Source organism: Puma concolor, chromosome E2 (genome assembly GCF_028749965.1).
Source record: "Puma concolor isolate L17-30 chromosome E2, mPumCon1.1.hap2, whole genome shotgun sequence".
NCBI lineage: Eukaryota > Metazoa > Chordata > Mammalia > Carnivora > Felidae > Puma > Puma concolor.
In genome coordinates this window covers 48,676,454-48,698,532 of record NC_141681.1, presented here as the reverse complement: position 1 = coordinate 48,698,532, position 22,079 = coordinate 48,676,454, and the positions used below count along the sequence as shown (strand labels likewise).

The following is a 22,079-nucleotide window of genomic DNA, read 5'->3' as shown; positions in this document are numbered from 1 at the left end:
AAAGACTTAAATGGAATAAGTAAATCCATAAGGCAGAGAAGAAAACCTGGGCAAATGCTTTTATAATCTTAGGATGGAGAAAATCTTTCCAAGCAAAAAAAAAAAAAAAAAAAAAAAAAAAAAAAAAAAAATCATAAAGGGAAAGATTTATAAATTTGGCCACATAAAATACTTTTGCATCAACCAAAATTTCTAAATGTAGTTGGAAGGCAAGTGACCACCTGAAAAAAATATTTAACACATATTAGAACAAGGAGCTAGTTTCTTTGACAGTCAGAGAATTCCCCTTCTCCCTGCTTCCTTTGTCTCCACTTACCACCATCAGATAATTCTGTCTTTATTTGAGGGTTTTTTTTTTTTTTATCGGTCTCCGGCTTCTAGAATGGGAGCTTCATGAGGGCAGGGTTTGTGTCAATTGGCCTGTGTATTCCTGAGCACCTAGAACAGTGTCTGCCATGTAGAGGGTCTTCAGTTGGGATTTGTTCAATGCCAAAGACAAAGGCTGGCCCAATGTGAACAGGCACTTCTCCCAGTGAAAAGGCAAACACAGAAGACAGACTAAGCACCCGAAAAGATGCCCAGTCTCACTAATCAGCAGGAAAATACAATTTAAAACAAAGTATCTTTCCCTATTCACCAGATTGGCAAACATGTAAGGGGAGAATAATATCTAGTATTGGCGAAGATGCAGAGGGACGGTCAGGCACACTCAGCCACTGTCGGTCGGTGGTGGTGCAAATTAGTAGAGCCTTTTTGGAAGGCAATTTGGCAAGTCCTATCAAAATGTAAAAAAAAAAAAAAAAAAAAAAAAAAAATGTGCATACGTTTTGACCCAGCATTTGCACTTGCCCTTCTAGGAATGTAACTAAAGAAATACTGGCACATGTGCACAAAGATGTTTGTCCCAGGATGTTCATTGTAGCTGTTGGTCCAAGGATCACATCGTAGCAGAGTTTATAATGGGAAAAAATCAGAAACAAACACGATGCCCATCAAGAATGATGAAATGGTTAAACAAATCCACATCAGTATGGAATAATGGTCAAGATTTACTGTTAACAGAAAAAAGCAACTTAGAACACACATTTGAATATATTACATTTGTCGCGGGTTGCACATGCATAACGATTCCTTGGAATAAACAAGAAATTAATCACAGATGGTACCTATTGGGGAGACAAGAACTCCATGAATGGGGCAGGGGTGAAGGAGAGACTTGTTGCATAGGATTTTTTGTACAGCTTTTGATGTCTGAGCCGTAAAATATAATTATTAAAAACTTTAAGCATTAAAAAATTAAAAACAGTAAAAATCCATGCAGGTAGTGAATGAGTGCACAGAAAGAGGTCCAGGAGGATGCACAGCAAATCATAACTGAGGTTTCCTTTGGGTGCAGGAATGAGAGGCATGGTTAAGGGAGACTTTACGTCTTACTGAAGACTTCTAGGTTAGTAAGATCTTTTACCAAAAGAATATGTTAATTTATTACTTGTGTGACTCTAAACAGATGGGGGAAAGCCATAAAAGAAAGCAAAACAATAATGAAATTAAGTGGTAACAGATTAGAGCAAATGACTGCAACTCAATACTCAAGACCCAAGAATCAAGTGAAGACTTTTTGTTCCAAAGTTCGGTAATGCAGAACTGTTGATTTTGCCAGCCCACCATTCACCCTTTCCTCTGCAGCACCTCAAATCCTGCTCTCAGACCTGAGCTTCCTGAGGGACTAAAAGAACCTTGAGCTCCAAGGGTGGCCACATGACCCAACTTAGCCAATCAGAACACTGAAACCAACCATCCTGGCAACAGGGATTGGGTAACAGATGGCATGTGACCTAAGATCAGCCAATGAAAACTCTTCCCACTTTTGCGGGAAAAGCAAGTGAGCTCAGGCAGGTGCTCTCCTTCCCATGGGGTCCCTTAGCTGTTAGAACATATGCCCGGGGTGCTGGGGGCCAAGGTGCCACCAGGAAGGAACAGACTCCCGGACAAGGAGGCCAACACAGAAGAAAGCAGGTCCCAGAAAAAGAGACAGATTGCCCAGGACATAATTTGAGTAACTGATCCAGCCATGCCTACAGCTGCATACCCGCTGGATTTTTCAGCTAGGTGAGCCAAGAACCTCCCCTTTAGCCCAAGTCAATGTGGTTTGAAGTTCTATGAACTGCACCCTTGAGTCCCAGCTGATACAGTTAACAATCTGTAGGAGTCATAAAAATGGATAAAAATCAAACGTTGTAACAAGTCAAAACCATCCAAAAGAAATTTCAAAAGGCATAATTACATGCTGCAGAAATCAAAGTAAAATAGTCACTCCAAAACCCTTTTCACTAAGAAAATCACTGCAGCAATGTGTAGAAAATCAAAATGCATTCGAATTCTGGAAACACATATAATCTGAAATGTTAAGGTTACAAATTCTAGTTCTCCACTAGATCAAAACCCCTCCATAACCTGCCCACCAAGCGGCTGTGTGAACTGAGATGGGATAATTACAGGACTGACACTTTTCTACTTCTGCAAGAATGCCACATATTTTGAACACTCATTTAATGTGAATCCTTCCCTGTAAATGTGAGCAAAGGTTACAGAAGGACAGTTGGTCATTAAACACACAGAAAGATGTGTAGCCTCCTTCAATGTTAAGGGAAATGCAGATTAAAATAACCATAAGGCACGGGCGCCTGGGTGGCTCAGTCAGTTAAACGTCCGACTTCGGCTCGGGTCATGATCTCACGGTTCATGGGTTCGAGCCCCGTGTCAGGCTCTTTGCTGACAGCTCAGAGCCTGGAGCCTGCTTAGGATTCTGGGTCTCCCTCTCTCTCTGCCCCTCCCCTACTCATGCTCTCTCTCGTGTGTGTGCAAAAATAATAACCAGGGGCGCCTGGGTGGCGCAGTCGGTTAAGCGTCCGACTTCAGCCAGGTCACGATCTCGCGGTCCGTGAGTTCGAGCCCCGCGTCGGGCTCTGGGCTGATGGCTCAGAGCCTGGAGCCTGTTTCCGATTCTGTGTCTCCCTCTCTCTCTGCCCCTCCCCCGTTCATGCTCTGTCTCTCTCTGTCTCAAAAATAAATAAACGTTGAAAAAAAAAATAAAAAAAACAACAAAAACAACTGGACCCTATGCCTTTAAAAAAAAAAATAAATAATAACCATAAGCGTCTTTCAGGGGCCTCTGGGAGGCTCAGTTGATTAAGGGTCTGACTCGATTTCGGCTCAGGTCACGATCTCAAGTTCCTGAGATCCTGCATTGGGCTCTGTACTGACTGTGGAGCCTCCCTGGGATTCTCTCTCTCTCTCTCTCTCTCTCTCTGTCCCTCCCCCACTCATGCATGTGCACCTGCTCACTCGCTCTCTCTCTCTCTCTCTCTCTCTCAAAATAAATAACTTTAAAAAAAAGAGTATCTTTTACTTCTCAGATTAGCAGAGATGAGAAAGCTTGATGATGACCACTTGGGAAGAAGAATGCTGTCTCATGGAGGTGTGTCCACTGCCTTTTCAAAATCTCTCTCAAAAAGTTTAACACCTACACCTTTTGGCCCAGAAATTGGACCTTGAGGACTCTTTTCTACAGAAATGTTTGCACGTGGGCTCAATACGTATGGACGGGGATGTCTCTCGCAGTGGTATTCATACTAGCAGAAGATTAGAAACAGCCCAGAGGTCTCTCAGCAGAGGGCTGGTTAAAGATGGATGGTGGAGCCACCCAACACTAGATCCATATATTCTTTGACAAGAGAGGACACCCAGGGTGTTTTGTCAGGTGAAAAGGGCAAGCTTCAGTATGGTCCATCTCTGTGTCAAGGGTCTCGTCCCTGGAGACCGAGACTGCATGGGGGGAGGCGGAGGGGAAGGAAGCCTTTTTACTTTTCACATTATACTTCTTACCATCACAGCAATCATAGGTAACACATCCTGATGCCTGCCCCCTGACAGGAGCTGCTCTAAGCGCTTGGCCAGGATTAATTTATGTAATCTTCACAGCACAGGAGGTCAGGAAGACGGGGATGTTTGCTTCATTCACAGCTGGATCCCAGTGCCTGGCCCTGTGCCTGGCACAGAGTAAGGTCTCTGTAAACGTGTGCTAACTTTGTTTGTTGGACTAGTCACTAAGCTGTTCTGCTTCTCTTAGCTGGGCAGTATGAAAAATTAAGAATGAGGGGCTCCTGGGTGACTCAGTTGGTTAAGCATCCGACTCTTGATTTCAGCTCAGGTCACGATCTCACAGTTTGTGGGTTTAAGCCCCTCATCGGGCTCTGTGCTGACAGTGCAGGGCCTGCTTGGGGATTCTCTCTCCCTCTCTCTCTGCCCTTCCCCGCTTGAGCTCTCTCTCTCAAAAACTAAACATTAAAAAAATTTAATAAAAATAAAAAATAATAAAAATTAAGAATTTTAAAAATTAGGGGTGCCTGGGTGGCTCAGTGGTTAAGCGTCTGACTCTGGCTCAGGCCTGCTTTGGATTCTGTGCCTCCTTCTCTCTCTGCCCCTACCCCTCTCACATTCTGTCTGTCTGTCTCTCTCTCTCTCAAGAATAAATAAACATTAAAAAAAATAATAATTGAGGCTCAGAAAGGTGGGGTCACTTGCCCTGGGTCACACAGTAGTGGAATGGGGCCTCAAACCCTGGATGTGCAGCTCCTGTATCAGACTCTCCCCCTAGGCCATGCTGAGTTCATGAAGAAATGTGACAAAGAATGCTTGGGGGGGAGGGGTGTTTCCTTGGCCAGAGAAAGAGCCTTACTTGGCGCGGGGTGTGTGTGTGTGTGTGTGTGTGTGTGTGTGTGTGTGTGTGTGTGTGTGTGTGTGCAGGGGTGGGGTGGGTGGTAAGGAGTCCCCAGAGACTCAGCCTAGCAGCTGCAAATCCTCCAGTGCATTTTCCCCTAACCCTAACCGTCCCCCTCAGATGGCAGGAGACCAACCACCCCCCTCCCCAGGCAGGAGCCCGTGGCTGAGCCAGACCAGCTGGTCAGGCCCTTGAGGACCTGGCAAGTGGGGGCTTGGGACTCCACCATCTGGTCCCTGGGCCTGGAAGCACAGTTGGGCAGGAGGCTCTGAGAGAGGACTCTGGGTCACGTGGCCTACGCCTCAGGTGGGCTCCCAGGAAGCCGGCGGCAGCAGCTGGGGAGGGGGGATGGGGGAGGACACAGGAGGACACAGGGATCAGGAGAGATCAAGGGAGAGATGGAGAACTGAAAGAAAAAGAGAACAGAATGAGAGAGTAAGGGAAATAAAGAGAGACACGACGATGGGAGACAGAAACTCCCAGAGTTTCCACACAGAGGAACTGGGGGAGCAGGGCCGAGAGACAGGCCCAGAGAGAGGCCGAGAGGGCAGACCACTCACACATCCACACCCCCTCTGCCTGAGCCAGCCCGCTCCAGCCCTGCCTGGCCCCGGGGCCTGAGGGGTGCGGCAGCCAGGAAATGTGCCGGCTGGATGGCGGCCGCCCGCCCTCCTGCGTGTGCCCAGTGTCTGAGCTCTCAGGCGGCCCCAGGGGACAGCGGGGCCTTGGGCAGCCCCTCCCCTCCCCAGCGGCAGCTCCAGAGGCCCAGCTGGGCTCCATCTGGGGGCCGCGGCCTACTGAGTCACTCCCCGCCGCCTCGGGCTCCCTCTGCTGGGGAAAGTCCCGTTCTGGGGCCTGCCCCGACTCCCATCTCTGTGTGATCCTGGCCAGACCCTTGTCTCTGCCGGGCCTCAGCCTCTCCCTGGAACAAATGCTTGAACAAATGTTTCCTTCCTTGGGGAGGGAAGAGTAGGAGGCCCCAAATCCTCCCTCCAAAACCTAAATGGCCAAAAGAAAGACAGGGATGTTCAAGCTCACCAGTCACGGGAGAAAATACAAATGCAAACACCCAACCATCAGACTGGGAAAAACCTAAAAAGTGACAACACCAGGTGTGGGCGAGTATGGGCGGAAACAGGAACTCCCGTTCGCTGTTGGGGAGAGAGCATTAATTGGCAGCACGCCTCAGGCAAGCTATTTGGCAAGATCACGTATCCTGAAGATAGCTCTAACCTTTGGCACTATGTTAACGTTTCATATGTCACCCCCCAAAATACACTTTTTTTAAAGTAGGCTTCACACACACAGCACAGAGTCCAACACGGGGCTTGACCCCATGACCCTGAGATCAAGACCTGAGCTGAGATCGAGTCGGATGCCCAACCTACTGTGCCACCCAGGCGTCCCCCAAAACACATTTTTTAAAAAATTTTTTTTTTCAATGTTTATTTATTTTTGGGACAGAGAGAGACAGAGCATGAACGGGGGAGGGGCAGAGAGAGAGGGAGACACAGAATCGGAAACAGGCTCCAGGCTCTGAGCCATCAGCCCAGAGCCTGACGCGGGGCTCGAACTCACGGACCGCGAGATCGTGACCTGGCTGAAGTCGGACGCTTAACCGACTGCGCCACCCAGGCGTCCCCCAAAACACATTTTTAAGAGAAGTTTATTTATTTTGAGAAAGAGAGAGAGTGAGCACATGCATGTGAGCAGGGGAGGGGCAGAGAGAGAGAGAGGGAGAGAGAGAGAATCCCAAGCAGGCTCCCCACTTTCAGCGCAGAGCCCGATTAGGGCTTGAACTCATGAACCATGAGATCATGACCTGAGCTGAAATCAAGAATCGGACGCTTAACTGACTGAGCCACCCAGGCACCCCCCCCACCCAAAACACACTTTTATAAAGCAAAATGAGGGGCGCCTGGGTGGCTCAGTTGGTTAAGCGTCTGACTTCGGCTCAGGTCATGATCTTGAAGTTTGTGAGTTCTAGCCCCCCACTGAGCTCGCTGCTATGGGTGCAGAGCCTGCTTTAGATCTGTCTCCCTCTCTCTCAAAAATAAATAAACATTTCAAATAAATAAAATAAAATGCAAAATGAGTGGGAGGGATACCCCAAATGGAAAACAAAGGAAATAACTGTTTTGCATAAATAGCAACAACACCGAAGGCCAGGAAATAACTACCAACTAACTTTGAGCACACTATAGTGATGATACGCTCCATCTGGTTGAAGACAATTAAAACAAAAACTTAAAAACCTGTAAACAAATACTGAAACAACTCCATAAATTACATCTTTGAATCTTCGCTACGTCCACGTGAGGTATTATCATTGTGCCCATTTTACTGACGAAGAGACTGAGACACAAAAAGTGAAGTAATTTCCAGGTCAATCGGTTTGCAAATGAGAGAGCCAGGGCTTGACCCCAGGCAGCTAGGCTCCCACAACCATGACCTCGCCCATGGTGCCCCACTGCCTCCCGCGGTCCCGCTGCCAACGAGTGACTTAGCATGATGGTGTTTCCCATCACGCAGAGCAGGACCTGAGGTGTGGAGCTGGAGGCAAAGCCACTTGCCTAACATCGTATGGCTGGTAAGACGCAGTGTTATCATTCAAACCCAGACCCGCCTGATTCCTAGGTCTGTGCCTTTACCCACCGCAATGTGCTGCCAGGGAGGAATTAGCAATAGCAGTAAGACCATTAACAACGCTAGTAATAGTTTCCCCTGCACTAGCTGTCTTCTTTCGCCCCTCCTGACCCCCAGTCTAAGCTTCTCCACCCTGCTCTGTGCCCCAGGGGCCTGACCCGTGCAGACGGCCTCAATCGGCCCCCCTGCCTTCCGGCTTCCAGATGGGCTGGGCTCAGGACTAGCTACAAAATTTGTGGGGCCCAGAGCAAAATGAAAACGCAGGGCCCCTTGTTCAAATATTATGAAGAATTTCAAGACAGCGACAGCAGAGCACTGAATTTCCTCAAGTTATCCTCGGTGGGGCATGCTTTCTGCTTCTGTCTGGGACCCTGACAGTCACAGATCCTCGTTTCTTAAGAGCTCATGACACCCCCCAACACCTTTTCAAGGGGTGTGCAAGGTTACAACTATTTTATAAGAGTGCTAAGGTGTTTTTTGCCTTTATCACACCCATTCCCTTCCAAGAATATAGTGTGGTTCTGCAGGGACCATATGACCCATGCCATTGTAACCAAATGCTGGCAGAAGCAAAGGTGAGAATCTTCTATCAAGCCAGACGGGAAAGAGTTGCAGCACTGAAAACAGTGCCAATCTTCCAGTGTTTTTTTCGTTTTTGTTTTTTTGTCTTGGAAAATATATTCTTCACAAAAGAACCCTTTGGGCTTGACATGTGATTGATTTCTTATTGCTGTTTGTATGTGAATCAAAAATGGAAGTATTTCTCAGGTTTAATTTTTAGTACAGTAAATATCAATAGGCATAATGCACCTGAACAAAAGCTCTTGGGGGATCTCCATGATTTCTAAGAGTGTAAAGGTGTCCTGGAGACCGAGCCATTTGAGAGCCGCTGCTGTGTATACAGCAATGACATCACTGGTATCAGATTCAGATCTATTTGTCTCTCTGCTCCTTTGCCTGTCTCCCCACTAGAACGAGAGCCCCAGGAAGGCCATGGTTTTTGGTCAGTTTTGCCCACTGCTGTATTCTGGCACCTAGAAGAGCACCTGGCATACGGTTGGTGCTCAATAAAGATTCGCTGCATGGATGAATGAATAGATGGTAATTAGTATCATGCTTTTATTATTAGTCAGCTTGGTTTTTTGTTTTTATTTTTTTGTTTTTTGGGTTTTTGTTTTTTTGCCAGACCCTATGCCAAGCCCTTTAGGAGCATAACTATGCAGAAGATATATTAAAGGAGCAGTGAAAAATCAAGGGTGTCCTGGATTTGAATCCAGGCTCTTCACTTGCTACCCTGGGCCAGTAAGTTCACCTCCTGGAGGCTCAGTTTCCCATGGGTCATGGTCAGGCATAGTTCCTGGCACATAAAGGCAGGAGCTGTCACATCTTGAGAGGGTGCAAAGTGACGCCCACATTCGCACCACCAGCCATTCATGTCAAATGGTCAGATACTGACCGCTGGCCAGCTGCCAGCTAGAAGCGGAGATAAGGCAGACACTGTGTCTGTTCCCTGAGCCCTCTCTGTGTCCTAGGGAGTCACTGGCTAGCTGTGTGTCCCTGGGCCAGGTGCTTGCCTTCTGTGCCTCACTTTCCCCATTGGTAAAATGGGGGATCGTAACAGGTTGCTGGAAAGAGGGAGAGCTTGGCACAGAGACTGATAGAGGAGGCTCTCCATGAATGTCATTCTTTCTCTGTGCAGAGCCATTCCCCTACCTCTGGGCCTTGGTTTCTCTATCCAGGAAACAGGCATCAGGGTCCTGTGAAACCGTCAGTGCGCTGACTATCTAACTACTGCTTCTTGGTTCTGAATTCTTCTTCTCCCCTTTGTACCCCAGGCCCTCCAGGTGGTGGCTACCTCCAACAGTTACTATTGACTGGGTTTCCTCAGTATTCTCCTTCTGTTCTTCCAACCCTCCTAACACATTTGAAATAAATCTCTGTATTGAATCCCTCTGTGTAAAACACCTTGAGTGGAGTCTGACCCTGATTCCCATCACCCCATGGCACAGGGAGTCCCTGTCTGGGTCAGCCAGGCCATACCTGTAGCTTCTTGAGCTGGCTGTTGACGGTGGCTAGGTCCCCACCAGGATCCACGTCTTGCAGCTGGCTTTCCATGTGAAGGAGCTTCTTGTCCAGCTCCACGAAGCTCTGCACCAACTGGTCGGCCTTGCTGGCCTCAAAGAGCTGTCTTGCCTTGGCCTGGGTGGTGCTCTCCAGCTCGGCCCAGCACTGCCGGATCTCACCCAGCTTCTTCCGCACTGAGGCCGCCAGCTCTGGCTTCTCCTGCATCAGTTGTTGGCCCTCCTGTCCCAGATAGGCAGGCGACAAGAAGTGAGAGGGAGGGAGAGGATGGTGAGGAGGGACAGAGAAATATGGGGGCAATGGGACACAGGGAGAGATGTGGAGAGAGAGAGACAGGGGCAAAGAGTTGGGGACACACAAAGAGACAGAGACATGAGGGGTGGATACAGAGACAGGCCCAGAGATGGAAGGAACCAAGATGTGGGAAGAAAGATGAGGCAAGAGACAGACAGAGAGACACAAACAAAGACATGGGAGGAAGACAGGGAGAGACAGACAGACATAGAGTGGTGGACACAGAGACATGCACATAAAGTCAGAAACACGGGAAGAGGGCCATAAGAAAGACAGATACGTGAGAGAGATAGAGACAGAAGAGAAATAGAGGAAGAGCAAAAGAAGCAGAGAGAATGGACTTCCATTAAACTCAAAGAGTAGCTTTGCCCCGTGCCACCAGTTGTGAGGCATCAATGGCCATTTAAGTATTCAAGGCTGACTTGGGTGTCCCCTTTGAGTCACAGGAGAGGGGGTATTGAGGGCTGTAGGTCTAGGGGACCAGCAAGAGTAGGGATCAGTTTGAGGGTTGAGGCTGGGTTCCTCCAAGACCGAAGTCAAGCTCCTTGGTGGCCTAGAGCTACATATGTTATATCACATATGAAAAATAACAATACCGTAGCAATTAAGCTCCTAGGTGCCTGGCCTTGTATTAAGGACTTTACATGCACAAGAGTCCAGGGAAGTAGCAATATTTATTATTTCCTTAATTTTCAAGCAGAGCAAACAGGCTCAAAGAGGTTAGCACAATTCCCCAAGGTGCATAGCTGGTAAGAGGCGTAGACACAATTAGAGCCCAGGGTTGTAGGAATCCAAAGTTCACGTTTGGGCTTCCCAGGACTGCTGTAGACTTTGTACCTGAACATCCATCTTAGGAGCTCCGAATGGAGTGAGAGAAAACCTGGTGGGGGAGTTAAAATACTTAACAACCAGGAAAGTAAGGGCACCACGCAGAAGAGATGCTAGCCATTTTACAGATGGGAAAACTGAAGCTCAAAGAGGTTACATGAATTCCGCAAGGCCACATTGCTAGGAGCAGATGTGGAAATGATCTGAAGTGGTTCAGAGATGTGTGGGTGGGCAGGGCAGCAGTGGAGGGCGCAGGAACCGAGATGTGGGTTCCCTGGAGGCCTCCAGCACCTGGCACGTGCAGAGGCACTTTCTACGTCCTCACCCTCTCGATCTTCTCCAGCCACTCCTTATTCTGAGCCAACTCGGCCATGAACGCCTGGTGCCGGAGCCATCTCTTATGCAGCTTGTGGCCGTCTTCCCGTGTGCCATCGCGCGCCATTAGCATCTTCTCATGGATCCAGCCATCCAGCTGTGCAGGACAGGGGGAGGGGCTCAGCCGATTCCCCCAACCTGGCACAGCACCCTACCCCCTCCAGAAGGTTCCAGATTCAAAGCCCAGGCTGCTAGATTTAGGGGGAGGGAGGGAGGAAGGGATGGAAGAACCTTTGCAGGTGAGGTCTTTGTTGAAGGGTGGGCACAGCTCAAGCTCTTTCTTAAGGGGTGAGGATAGATGGGCACCCACAGAATTCCCAACGTCTTAGCTGCCCTGTCCTCAGGGCAGCCCTTCTCAACTCCTCATAAGCCCCCAAAGGCATGGCTCCTGGGCCAGTCAGCCTTCTCGCATCCAGGACCAATCAACCCTCCAAAACTAGACCTCCACCTAATTTAGCTAACTTCCCGTTTAGCCCATCTTCCCCTACCATCTTCCCAATAGTAACACTTTGACCCTTCGATTCAGTCTTAGCCACCTCCAATAAGGACCAGTTCGAAGATTCCCAACCCATTCCCAAGGGTATCAAATGAAGCCTGTATCTAGCCCTAACCTCCCAATATGGCCAGATGAACCCTTAAACATCTTCCCAGCTAGATCCAAGTCTACTTCTCCCCAAACGAGCCCTCCAATCTGGGGTAAACCCATCCCCCACAACCCAGCTCCAGCTTCCCTAATAAGCCCACAGGACTTTCCACATTCAGCCCTGGGATGACTAGTTGCAGCCCCTAGCCAAAGCCAAACTCTCAAAAGTAAGCAACAGGGCTGCCTTCTCTGGCTCCACGAATGAGCCTACCCCAAAATATAGTCCCAGACTCCTCAACAGGATCGGATAGAAGCTTCCTAAGCCAACCCCCTTCCCAAACTAAAGCCAGTTCTACTCCCCACCCCCCACCAAGACCAGTCATCTAAAATGCAAGCACAGAATAGAACCCCCTCAGCAGGTGGACCAATCACAAGGCTGCTTTCTGAGCGACACCCCCCCCCCCCCAAAATAAGACTTATCCCCCAAGCCGGAATCTCCCTACCCACTCATGGCCAAACCTGGCACCTGGAACATTTTGCTCCTCCCCCTTTTTCTCCCCCCTCCCCCAGTCACAAGATCCTCCTCTTCCCTCCTGGAAAAAAAAAAAAAAAAACAGACTCTAGCTGGTCTGAGAGGCAAATGCACAATCGCAGTCATAGCCAAGGACAAATCCTGAGCCGGCCAAACCCCACCCTGTGTCCCCTGAGCATGTGCTCCCTAGGGGTCCTGGTCAGCTTCAGACTCCGTCATACACACACACTAGAGCCAAGTCAAATGCTGAACCCCCCAACTCAATTCACAGGTTTCCAACACACAGTGAAGAGTTTGCCAATGGCAGGCACAGCTCCCAGGGAAGGCAAAGCCCCTAAAGGAGATGGTACTTCGTCATCAAGGTAAAGTCCCCCGAAAGTGACTGACCCCCATCACCGAGGGCAAAGCTAGAGTCCCAAACAACCAAGGAAATGGCCCTCAAAATCAGAGCCCCCAAACCCAGAACAAATCCAAGACCCTCATCGTCCAAAGCCGACCCTCGCAAAAGTGATTTGCTCCCATCAATCATCTAAGGCTAATACAGATCGCGCAAGAACCAAGGAAGAAACCTCTCAAAAGGCTGAGAACCCCCAGCCCCAGGGCAAACGTCAAATCCCCCATTACCCAGAGGAGAGCTCCCTAGAGAGGATGAGACCTCCTTAAGCCCCAGAGCAAATCCAGACTACCTCCGGAGTAGCCTTAGAAGTCCCCCCTCTTTCGCTTCCCTCCCTGGGGACCCGGCCCCTCAGTCCCGCCCGCACCAGCACCGCGGACAGCTCCCAGCATCCCTGCCCCTCCCCAGGGCTGGGGTCCCTGCGCGGGTCCGACCCGCCCCCGCGCCGCCCGCGCCCCTCCCTCCCGAGGCCTCGGCGGGCGAGCACGCGCCCAAGCCCCCTCCCCCGAACGCCTCGGCGGGGACGCGCGTCAGCCCCCTCCCCTGGGCGCCCCGGGGACCTGAAGTGGCGGCGGCGTTGGCGGAGGAGCGTTCCTGCGGCGGGCGGGCTCTCGCCCCTCCACTGCGACGGCGGTGGCAGCGGTGGTGACGGCTGAGACTCTAGCGGATGCGCGCCCCCGCTCCCGCCCCCGCGCCGCGGCAGCGCGCCCGCCCGCGCGCGCCCCCTGCCTGCCTCCGTGCCCGCCTCCTTGCCGGGCCTCAGTTGTGGGGTGGAGGAGGATTCACCACCTCTCTAAAGCTTGGGGGGTGAGGGGAGGGTTCTGCGCCATCTCAGATTATTGCTAGCTACTTGGTCCAGAACAATCTCACAAGAGGGAGGAGGAGTTCCTGGACCTAATCGAATGGCTGGAGGGGGGACCTGGGGCCTGGGCTACCTCCGCCATGTGAAGTATGGGGTGGGGGTGGGGTGGGCTCTTGAACCATATCGAATGAGAAAGCACTCAGATTCCTGGCTATCTCAGAAATACAGATAGAGGATATGGGAGGAGTCCTGGAACATCTCTTATAAGATGTTCTGCCAGGACTTATAAGATAGACTGCCAGAATAATCCCCATTGGGAAGGAGGAGGACAGGGGGTTCCTAGACCCATCTCTAGTGGGCTTGTGTCCCAGACCCATCTCTAATGAGCTTGAGTTATGTGGGGGTGGGAGGTATGGAGGCCCTTGTCCATTTCATATGTGGGGACAACAATCTCCCATGGGGTTCACCACGGAGGGTGTCAAACCATCTTTAATAGGAGGAATTGGGAAATAGTTCCTGAACCATCCTTGTTTGGGAGGAACTTGGGTACTGGATCATTAAGGAGCAGGGGGCAATGATCCTGGGTAGATGGCTGAGACCAGGATCATCTCTGGGGTTAGGAAAATGTTTACCCGGCCATCTCTAATGTGGTCTAGAACAGTTTCTATGGAACGCAGGGGAAGGAAGGGGAGATAGCATGTCTCCTGAACCGTCTCTAATGGGGAAGGAGACCTGGACCATCTCTGATTTGGGGAGATCCTTACAGATGTGTAGATCATCTCTAAAGGAAAAGAGCTTGATTGCTGGACACTCTTAAAGGGGTTAAGGCTTGGTTTTTGACTGAAGTTGCGCTCTGGGCCTCTGGTCTACCCAAGCCTGCTCCTGACCCTGCGTCTTCCACCACTCTCCCCAGCAAGGCGCTTCTCACAAATCTCCCGAGAGAAAGGTGAGATCACCGCGCGTCCCCGCGGGACCCGTAGGCGCGAACGCGCGCCGTTGCCAGGGGCGCCCAGGGCCCCTCCCTCCTTCTCCACGGGAAAGGAGGCGGGAGCCGCGGAGCTTGCGCACTGAGGCTGGAATCCGTGCGCCTCCTGGCGGCTCCAAGTGAACGTCGCTCCGCGACCCACTTAGACGGGGCGTCCCCGCCCCCATAGCGCCTCAAGCCCAGGAGCACTTCCCCTCCCTAGGAAAGAAGTCACTGTGCCCAGCACAGCTGGAGTTCCTACCTCATGGCAGTCTCGGAGGAAGTGCTGCAGCCCAAGTTGGTCGTGTAGCTTCTGCATCCATTGCTGCGCCCGTAGTTGGTTTTCTTGGCTCCTGGGGATGGGGAGAGAGGGGCTGGGGCATGCCTAAATTGGGGGGGGGGGCGGGGGGGGCACTGGCTGTAGGGCTGTGAGGGCATCAGGCTTGGCAGGGCTAGGAACCCGGAGCATATGTAAGAGCGAGGAAGAGGAGAGAGTAAGGCGGGGATGGGGGAGAGGCAAAGAAACGTCAATGAGGGCAGAACCAGGGACAAACTGGAGAGGGGCAGAGGGAGAGTGAGAGAGCAAGAGAGAGAGAGAGAGAGAGACGGAGACAGACAGACATCTGGAAAGACATACAGACACTTATAAAGAAAGAGGGACAGAGAGACAGACACAAGCCCAGAGAGAGAGAGAGAGAGAGATAAGAAACCTGCAGACAGAGTAAGAGATATGGAGAGATAGCAACTTAGAGATCAAGAGACACCTAGAGAGCAAGAGATTAGGAGGGGAACACAGATTCAGGGAGAGAGAGAGAGAGGTGCAGAGGCCTACAGAGAGAGATAAACACAGACACAAGACTAGAAACAGACCTTAAGAGGAAGTGATTGACAGAGACCCACAGATAAAGACAAAGAAACCCAGGAAGAGAAAAAAATAAGGAAAGACAAGTAAAGAAATGCAGCAGGGAAGTGCCAGAGAGGCAGAGAGACCAACAGCAGTAGACAAGGAGAGGGAGAGAAGGAGGCAAAGGGAGTGAAAGTGATAGAGAGAGTCGGGGCAGGGACAACCGGGAAAGGCAGAGAAGTGGCAAGACGATAGCAGTAAAAGACACAGCTGGCCAGAAAGGAGGGTGCAACAGAGTTGGAGACAGGGAAGAGAGTGGGGCATGGGAAGAGAGGGTGGGCAGGTACACTGGCAAGCAGGGCCAGACTTTTGGCCTGAGTGAACTGGCAGGGCTGGACCCAAGCCCCACCACCCCGGAGCCAGCCAGGACCGCAGCCCCAGGCAGCCTGGCCTCCTGCCCACAGTACAAAGTGCCCAAGAGTCCCGGTGGAGGGGGACTGGGGACATCCCATTTTCCTTTGCCTTAAACAAGCCGCTCCTACCTCAGGGCCTTGGCATTGGCTGTTCCCTCTGCCCAGAACGCTCTTCCCCTCAACATCTACTTAAATACCACCTTCTTAGCAAGGCCCTTCTTGATCACCCTCCAACACTTCCTGGCTTTCTTCTTTAACGTTCTCTCTCCAACTTAGCACTATCTAATACACTGTATATGTTACATATACATATGACATCTCCCCCACTAGAATGTCATTCCGTGAGAGCAGGAATTTTTGTCTGTTTTGGTCACAGATGTATCCTCGATGCCTAGAAAAAGAGCCTGGCACACCTTAGGTGCTTGATATATATTTCTTGAATGAATGAATGAATGAATGAATGCATGCATGCATGAATGAATGAAGGCAGAGAGAAAGAGAGATGACAAAAACAAAGGTAAAGTGTATGAAAAAGAGAGGGAGGCAGAAGAGAATAGAGTCAGAGAGATGCAGATGCAAGTAGAGAAAAACAGGGAGAGACACAGAAGGAAACAGAGACACAGAGATATACAGATAGATGGAGGCAAAGAGGCAAAGCTTGTGAGAGAAAACTACAGGGAACCCGGCGTAGAGCTGGACAGAGGAACCAGACAAGGCAGAGACAAACAAGCCAAGTACTGATTCCCTCCTGCCCGGGGCTCAGCTCAAGAGCCAGAAAATGGGAAATGCCTCTGAAATTGAACTGAAATAATCCCTCCAGGCCTTCACCAGCCAACTTGCCTAGCATCAGTTCTAGGAACAAGGAAAATCCCTCCTTTCTGGGAGGGAGGGAGAGAAAACAGCAGCGTTCACATCCTTCATATCCCGGCTGGGTCACATCCTGGCTGTGACCTTAGGCAAGTCCATTCCCCTAACCAAGCCTCTCAAGTGCAACATGCAGATCATGAGAACACTTCACACACAGGACTGGGCCAGGTTCCAGGTGATGCGAGGCACATGGAGGGACTAAACGACTCACCCTGAATCTCACAGGTTGAGGGGTAAAGCAGGGGCTAGCATCTGACCCTGTCTGACGTCAGGGCCCCCAGCTCACAGCTCTGCACTGGTTCTGTCCCCCGTATGGGTGTGGAAAGCCCTCCCCCCAAACCCTAGCAAATGGATGTTTTAGAATAACTTCCACAGGGTGGGAAATCTGTCCCTAGGCAACTGTCAGTGACCTAGGGGTGAGGGAGGCAGGGATTAGAACTGTCTCAGTTCCTGCTGTGTTTCCCAGCCTCACCCAGCACAAGCCTAGGGCAGACATCACCCTGGGGCTCCCACAACCCCCTGCATTTCTCCCATCCCAGTCTCGACCATTCTGGGCCATCCTTGTAAGAAAGCATGTGAGCTCTGTGAGGGCAGGAGTCATGTGCTATCCTGGTCACGGCTGCACGCCCAGCATTGCCCCACGCAGGGCCTGAAACAGAGTATGGACTCGGTACCTGAGTCCGCTGAATACATGATAGAATGAATGGAGCAATTAATGACAGAAAAGGAAGGAAGGAAGAGGGAATCAGAGAATGAGCAGTCCACCAGGATCCTCCTCTTCGTTCTGCAGAGCCTGGCATACAGCAGGTACTCAAGAAGTGTGGGGTAAAGGAAGGGTGGGTCCAGGCCTGGTGCTGGGAGCACCAGATCATGAGTTTATACCTTCAGGACCAGAACCCCCATGAAAGTTTCCTTGACAAAATTCCAGCCTTGGGGCACCTTGGTGGTTCAGTCGGTTAAGCCTCTGACTTTGGCTCAGGTCAGCATCTCTCGGTTGGTGAGTTCAAGCCCCACGTTGGGCTCTGTGCTGACAGCTCAGAGCCTGGAGCCTGCAGTCTGCTTCTGATTCTGTGTCTCCCTCTCTCTCTGCCCCTCCCCCACTCACGCTCTGTTTCTGTCTTTCTCTCTCTCTCAAAAATAAAAATTTTTTAATTAAAAAAAAAAAAGAAAAAGAAAATTCCAGCATTGTCCCAGATGAATTTAGAGGAAAAGGACACTTGAGCCCCAGACAGAGGAAGGGCTGGGGTCTCTGGGCTGTGGATGGTGGTGGAGGGACCAGACATGCTTTCCATCAGAGGATGGAAAGACAGAAGGAGCAGCACGGGGCCCTTGTGGCTCACCACAAGGGGCAGAAACAGTGATGATGACAAAGTCAGCCTAGAGGAGCCCCTATAAAGGACTCTACTTGAGGGCTGCAATTTGGGGGGCGGGTACCGTTTTGTTCCGGGACTAGAATAGTGCCTGGCACACAGTAGATATCAGTAAATGTCTTTGCTTAATTAGTACAAGGACAGACAAGAGACCGGGCGGTGGTGACAGACAGATGGTGATAGAAGAGACTGATAATGTGCAACAGCAGCAGGAAAGACACACACACACACACACACACACACACACACACACACACACACACCATGTGTGCTTCCTAGGAAACTGGGCAGTTGGGCCCAGAGGGAGGTGCTCACTCACAATATCCGACAACCAGCATGGCAGGGGACACTGTCCCATCTAGAGAGCTAGAACAGAACCCGGCTCTAGCCTTTAGCTGCTAGATCGGGGCACCAGAAGGGCAGCGCAGATGCAGGGCATCCAGGAAAAGAAGTCAACACGTTAACAACCAGTTCAGCTACCTCAGACTGAGGGCAGGCTTGGCAGAGCAACTTCATTATATATCCTTGTGTACCTTTTGGGTTTCTGAGCATGAGTTACCTTTCCGCAAAGTATCAATTTAAAGCAAATTTAAAACGGTATGGAATTAAATAAAAATCCAAGAGGGGAAGAGAAGCAGAAATCATGATGTAAAGCAGAGGAGCCCGGACCTCTTGATCCCTCCCCTGTGCCGAGACCACACCCGCTATGCCCAAACCACACCCCCTGTGCCGAGACCACACTCCCGGTACTGAGACAACACCCGCCCCGCCTGGACCACGCCCACTATGCTCAAACTACACCGCCGTGCCGAGACCACACCCCCTATGCCCAGACCACACCCCCTGTGCCTCTGGGGTCCGAGGGACCTACTTCTCCAGCAGCCGGGTCACAGCCTCCTGGGCCTGCTCTCCGTAGGCGTTGCCCTGCCTCAACAGGCCCTCGGCAGCCTGCACCGCCACCTGCATCTTTTGCTGGTTCAGCTCCATCGTGGTGAGAAAATCCCGGTGCCTTTTCAGTGCCTCCTCCACTGACTCCACCGTGCCCGGGAGCTCCAGACCCGACAGTGCCACCTCCTGGGAATGAGGAGGAGGGGTGGTGCTCAGGTCCGCCCTGCTCCATTCCGTCCTGGACCTGGGAGAGGCTTGCCACCTCGCTCCTCCCCCTTGCTCACTGTGCTCTAGCATCCAACAGGCCAGGCATGAGCCCACCTCAGGGCCTTTGCCCATGCTAGTCCCTCTGCCTGGCTGGTCCCTCCTTTCAGATATGCCCATAGTGGGCTCCTTAACTTTCTTTAGGTCTCTGGCCATCTGCCAAAAACACCACCCTGCACCCCAGTTCTATCCCTTTACCCTGCTTTATTATCTTTCACAGCATTACCTGACATGATATCATATATATCGTGTGTGTGTATATATATATGTATATGTATATATGTATATGTATACATATATATATACATAAATATATATTTGCATTTACTTGTTTATCATCTTCTCCCTCCCCACACACACTAGAAGGCCAGCTGCACGAGGGTGGGATTTTGTGTTTTGTTTCCTAATGTGTGCTCAGTCCCAGAATAGTACCTGGCACAAAGGAGGCACTCAGTAAATACTTGGTTAACTGATGACGCCTGAACTGGGTGCTGTGTGACTTCAAGGAAGTTCTTTCCCTCTCTGGGATTATTTTTCTAACTGGTAAGACGGGTGGGTTAGAAAGGTTCTCTTAAGGCCACCTCACTTCCCATATTCAGTATCCTCAGAATTCCGGGGGCTCCCTGTCTGTCCCCCCAGTTAACCCTCAAACTGGGTCAGCTTTCACTAGATGACCAGCACTGGTGGTCACCCTTTCTAAAATCTCCAAAGCTTGGTACCTACTCTTGGGCAATCTGAAAACAGGATGTTCTGTCTTGTCCAAATGCTCAAACTTGGTTCCCATCCCAGAATGATCTCCCAATGGATGCGCACATCCCAGATAACCATGGCACTTCATCTCTCAAACCATAAACAGTTACCCTCTCCATAAGGAATGCACATTGCCATTCCCAATAAGAAGATTATCTGCTAATTTGGGCACCCACAACCACATAATCCACAATCAATTGCTGATCCAGATAACCTCTCAGCCTGAATTACCTGTTTCCATAATCTTTATCCTCCCTCATCCACCCCAAGATCTTTGAACCCCATTAACCATCATCGATTAACCTCACCTTCTTATTTCCTTCCAGACAATCCACAAACGCAGGAAGCCAGTGCAATGTATATCCATTGCATTACTGACTTGGGATAGTGCACACACTGTTAGCCACCTTAGATAAAACACTAATCCTCAAATCCTGTTACACACCTGCCCACACGTGTTCACACTGGATGAGCCACAAACCCGCGATCCCAGACACCCTCCCCGCTCCCACTGACCTCGGACAAGCCACGAACGCAGCGGTCCCTGCAAAAACTCCCTCCATACATTTTCCCCCGTCGCCACAATCCCCCACCGCGTGAACCCCGAAGCGGCCACCTGGTTGCGCAGCACAGCCCGAGCCTGGCGTAGGTCGCGCAGAAAGAGCTGGTAGACGTGTGCCTGCACCAGGGCCTCCCTGCGCGCCTCCCACAAGCCGAGCAGCTTGTGCCAGCCGAGTTCCAGGTGCGGCAGCCACTCGTCGAGTGCCAAGCCCGGGCCCAGCTCGGCGCCGTCGGCCGCCAGCAACGCCTCGCTGGCCGCCACGATGCGGGCATAGTCTTCCTCGCGCTGGTCCACCTCCTCCTTGAGCGCCGCGTGGCGAGCCAGCAGCGCATCGGCCTCTTCCAGGCTGCCGGGCAGGGGGCCCTCGACACCGCCCGCCGCCTCCTGGGCGCGCACCAGCCAGTCCAAGAAAGCGTCCAGGTCGTGCAGGAAGCGCTGCAGGCGCCCGGCCGCGGCCACGGCCTCGCCACAGGCCTGAGCCGCGCTGGCCAGCGCGCCCCACTCGGCGCCCAGTTCTTCCGCACCCTGGTGCAGCCGCGCAGCCTGAGCCGGGAAGCGCACGGCCAGCAGGGCCGCCTCCTCCTGGAGGGCCGCCTGGCGGGGCTCCAGAGCTTGGAGAGCCGCCTCCAGGCCGCTGAGACGCCACTGCAGGGCGCCGCCCGCTCGGGGCGCGCTCTCCACGGCCCTCCGCTTCTCGCGCACCTGGGCGCGCACTTCGGCCACTTCCAGCACGTGGTTCTCCACCAGCAGCACTGCGCTCACCTCCTCTTTGCGCTGTTCCACCAGCTCCACGATGCGGTTCCACCTGCGGGGGGGGGGGGTTGGTGGGGGGAAGGAGGGCGGCTTGAGGAGGACAGGGACTCCTCCTGGGCCTGGAGGGCCCAACGACCTGGGATAGAACCCAGCCACTGTGTGACTTTGGAAAGTCACTTTATCTCGCTGGGCCCCAGTTTCTGCTGGTGTAAAATAAAACCCTACAAGGCACACTTGCTTAGAGCAGCGGTTCTCAAAATGTAAGCTGAGCGAGGTCAAAAGTATCTTTGTAATAACGCTAAGACTAAGACGCCGTTTGCCCTCTCCCTATTCTCTCCCTGGTGTCCAGGGTCCTTCCCAGAGGCTGCGTGAGAAAAGGCAGAACACAGAAGCAGATCCGAGAATTCGGCTGCCTTCTCTTCAGCCAGACATCAAAGAGATGTGGGGCGCCTGAGTGGCTCAGTTGGTTAAGCCTCCAACTCTTGATTTTGGCTCAGGTCATGACCTCCCGGTTGGTGAGTTCAAGCCCAGCATGGGGCTCCATGCTGACAGTGCGGAGCCTGCTTGGGATTCCCTCTCTCTCCCTCTCCCTCTGCCCCTCCCCCAGTTTTGTGCTCTCTTTCTCTCAAAATAAATAAACTTAAAAATTTTTTTTTTCATAAAAGACTTGCAAAAACACAAAACAATGCCACTCACTACATTTTTTGTTATGAAAAGCAGTTATTTTTCATAAAATATATGAGTATGCTGGTTACATTAACATAATGGGTTTATTATTATTTTATTTTTTTAAGTTTGTTTATTTAGTTTGAGAGAGAGTGAGTGGAGGAGGGGCAGAGAGAGAGAGGGGGAGAGAGAGAATCCCAAGCAGGCTCCGCACTGTCAGCACAGAGCCCAATGCGGGGCTTGAACTCACAAGTTTCGAGATTATAACCTGATGTGAAATCAAGAGTTGGACGCTTAACTGACTGAGCCACCCAGGCGCCCCTATTATTGTTATTTTAAGACAACTTAATATCTTTACATTTCCCAGTATTAATTCCCAACACAGTAAATATTGATAGATATAACTCACGAAAACAAGCTCT

General features: G+C 51.2%; 1 protein-coding gene across 4 annotated transcripts in view; it reads right to left on the bottom strand.

Moving 5' to 3' along the window:
* SPTBN4 (spectrin beta, non-erythrocytic 4) overlaps nt 1-22,079 on the bottom strand; it is a 78,765-nt gene that overhangs the window by 19,030 nt on the left and 37,656 nt on the right. For all 4 annotated transcript variants that reach the window (XR_015244873.1, XM_086689804.1, XM_086689805.1 and 1 more), the window contains 5 exons: nt 20,293-21,043; nt 18,646-18,848; nt 14,543-14,633; nt 10,956-11,102; nt 9,467-9,730 (listed from right to left, as the gene is read on the bottom strand). Coding sequence is in view for 3 of the 4 variants with exons in the window: in XM_086689804.1 (XP_086545930.1) it covers nt 9,467-9,730; nt 10,956-11,102; nt 14,543-14,633; nt 18,646-18,848; nt 20,293-21,043 (1,456 nt within the window). In the remaining variant the exon portion in view is untranslated. The remainder of the gene's footprint in view (nt 1-9,466; nt 9,731-10,955; nt 11,103-14,542; nt 14,634-18,645; nt 18,849-20,292; nt 21,044-22,079) is intronic.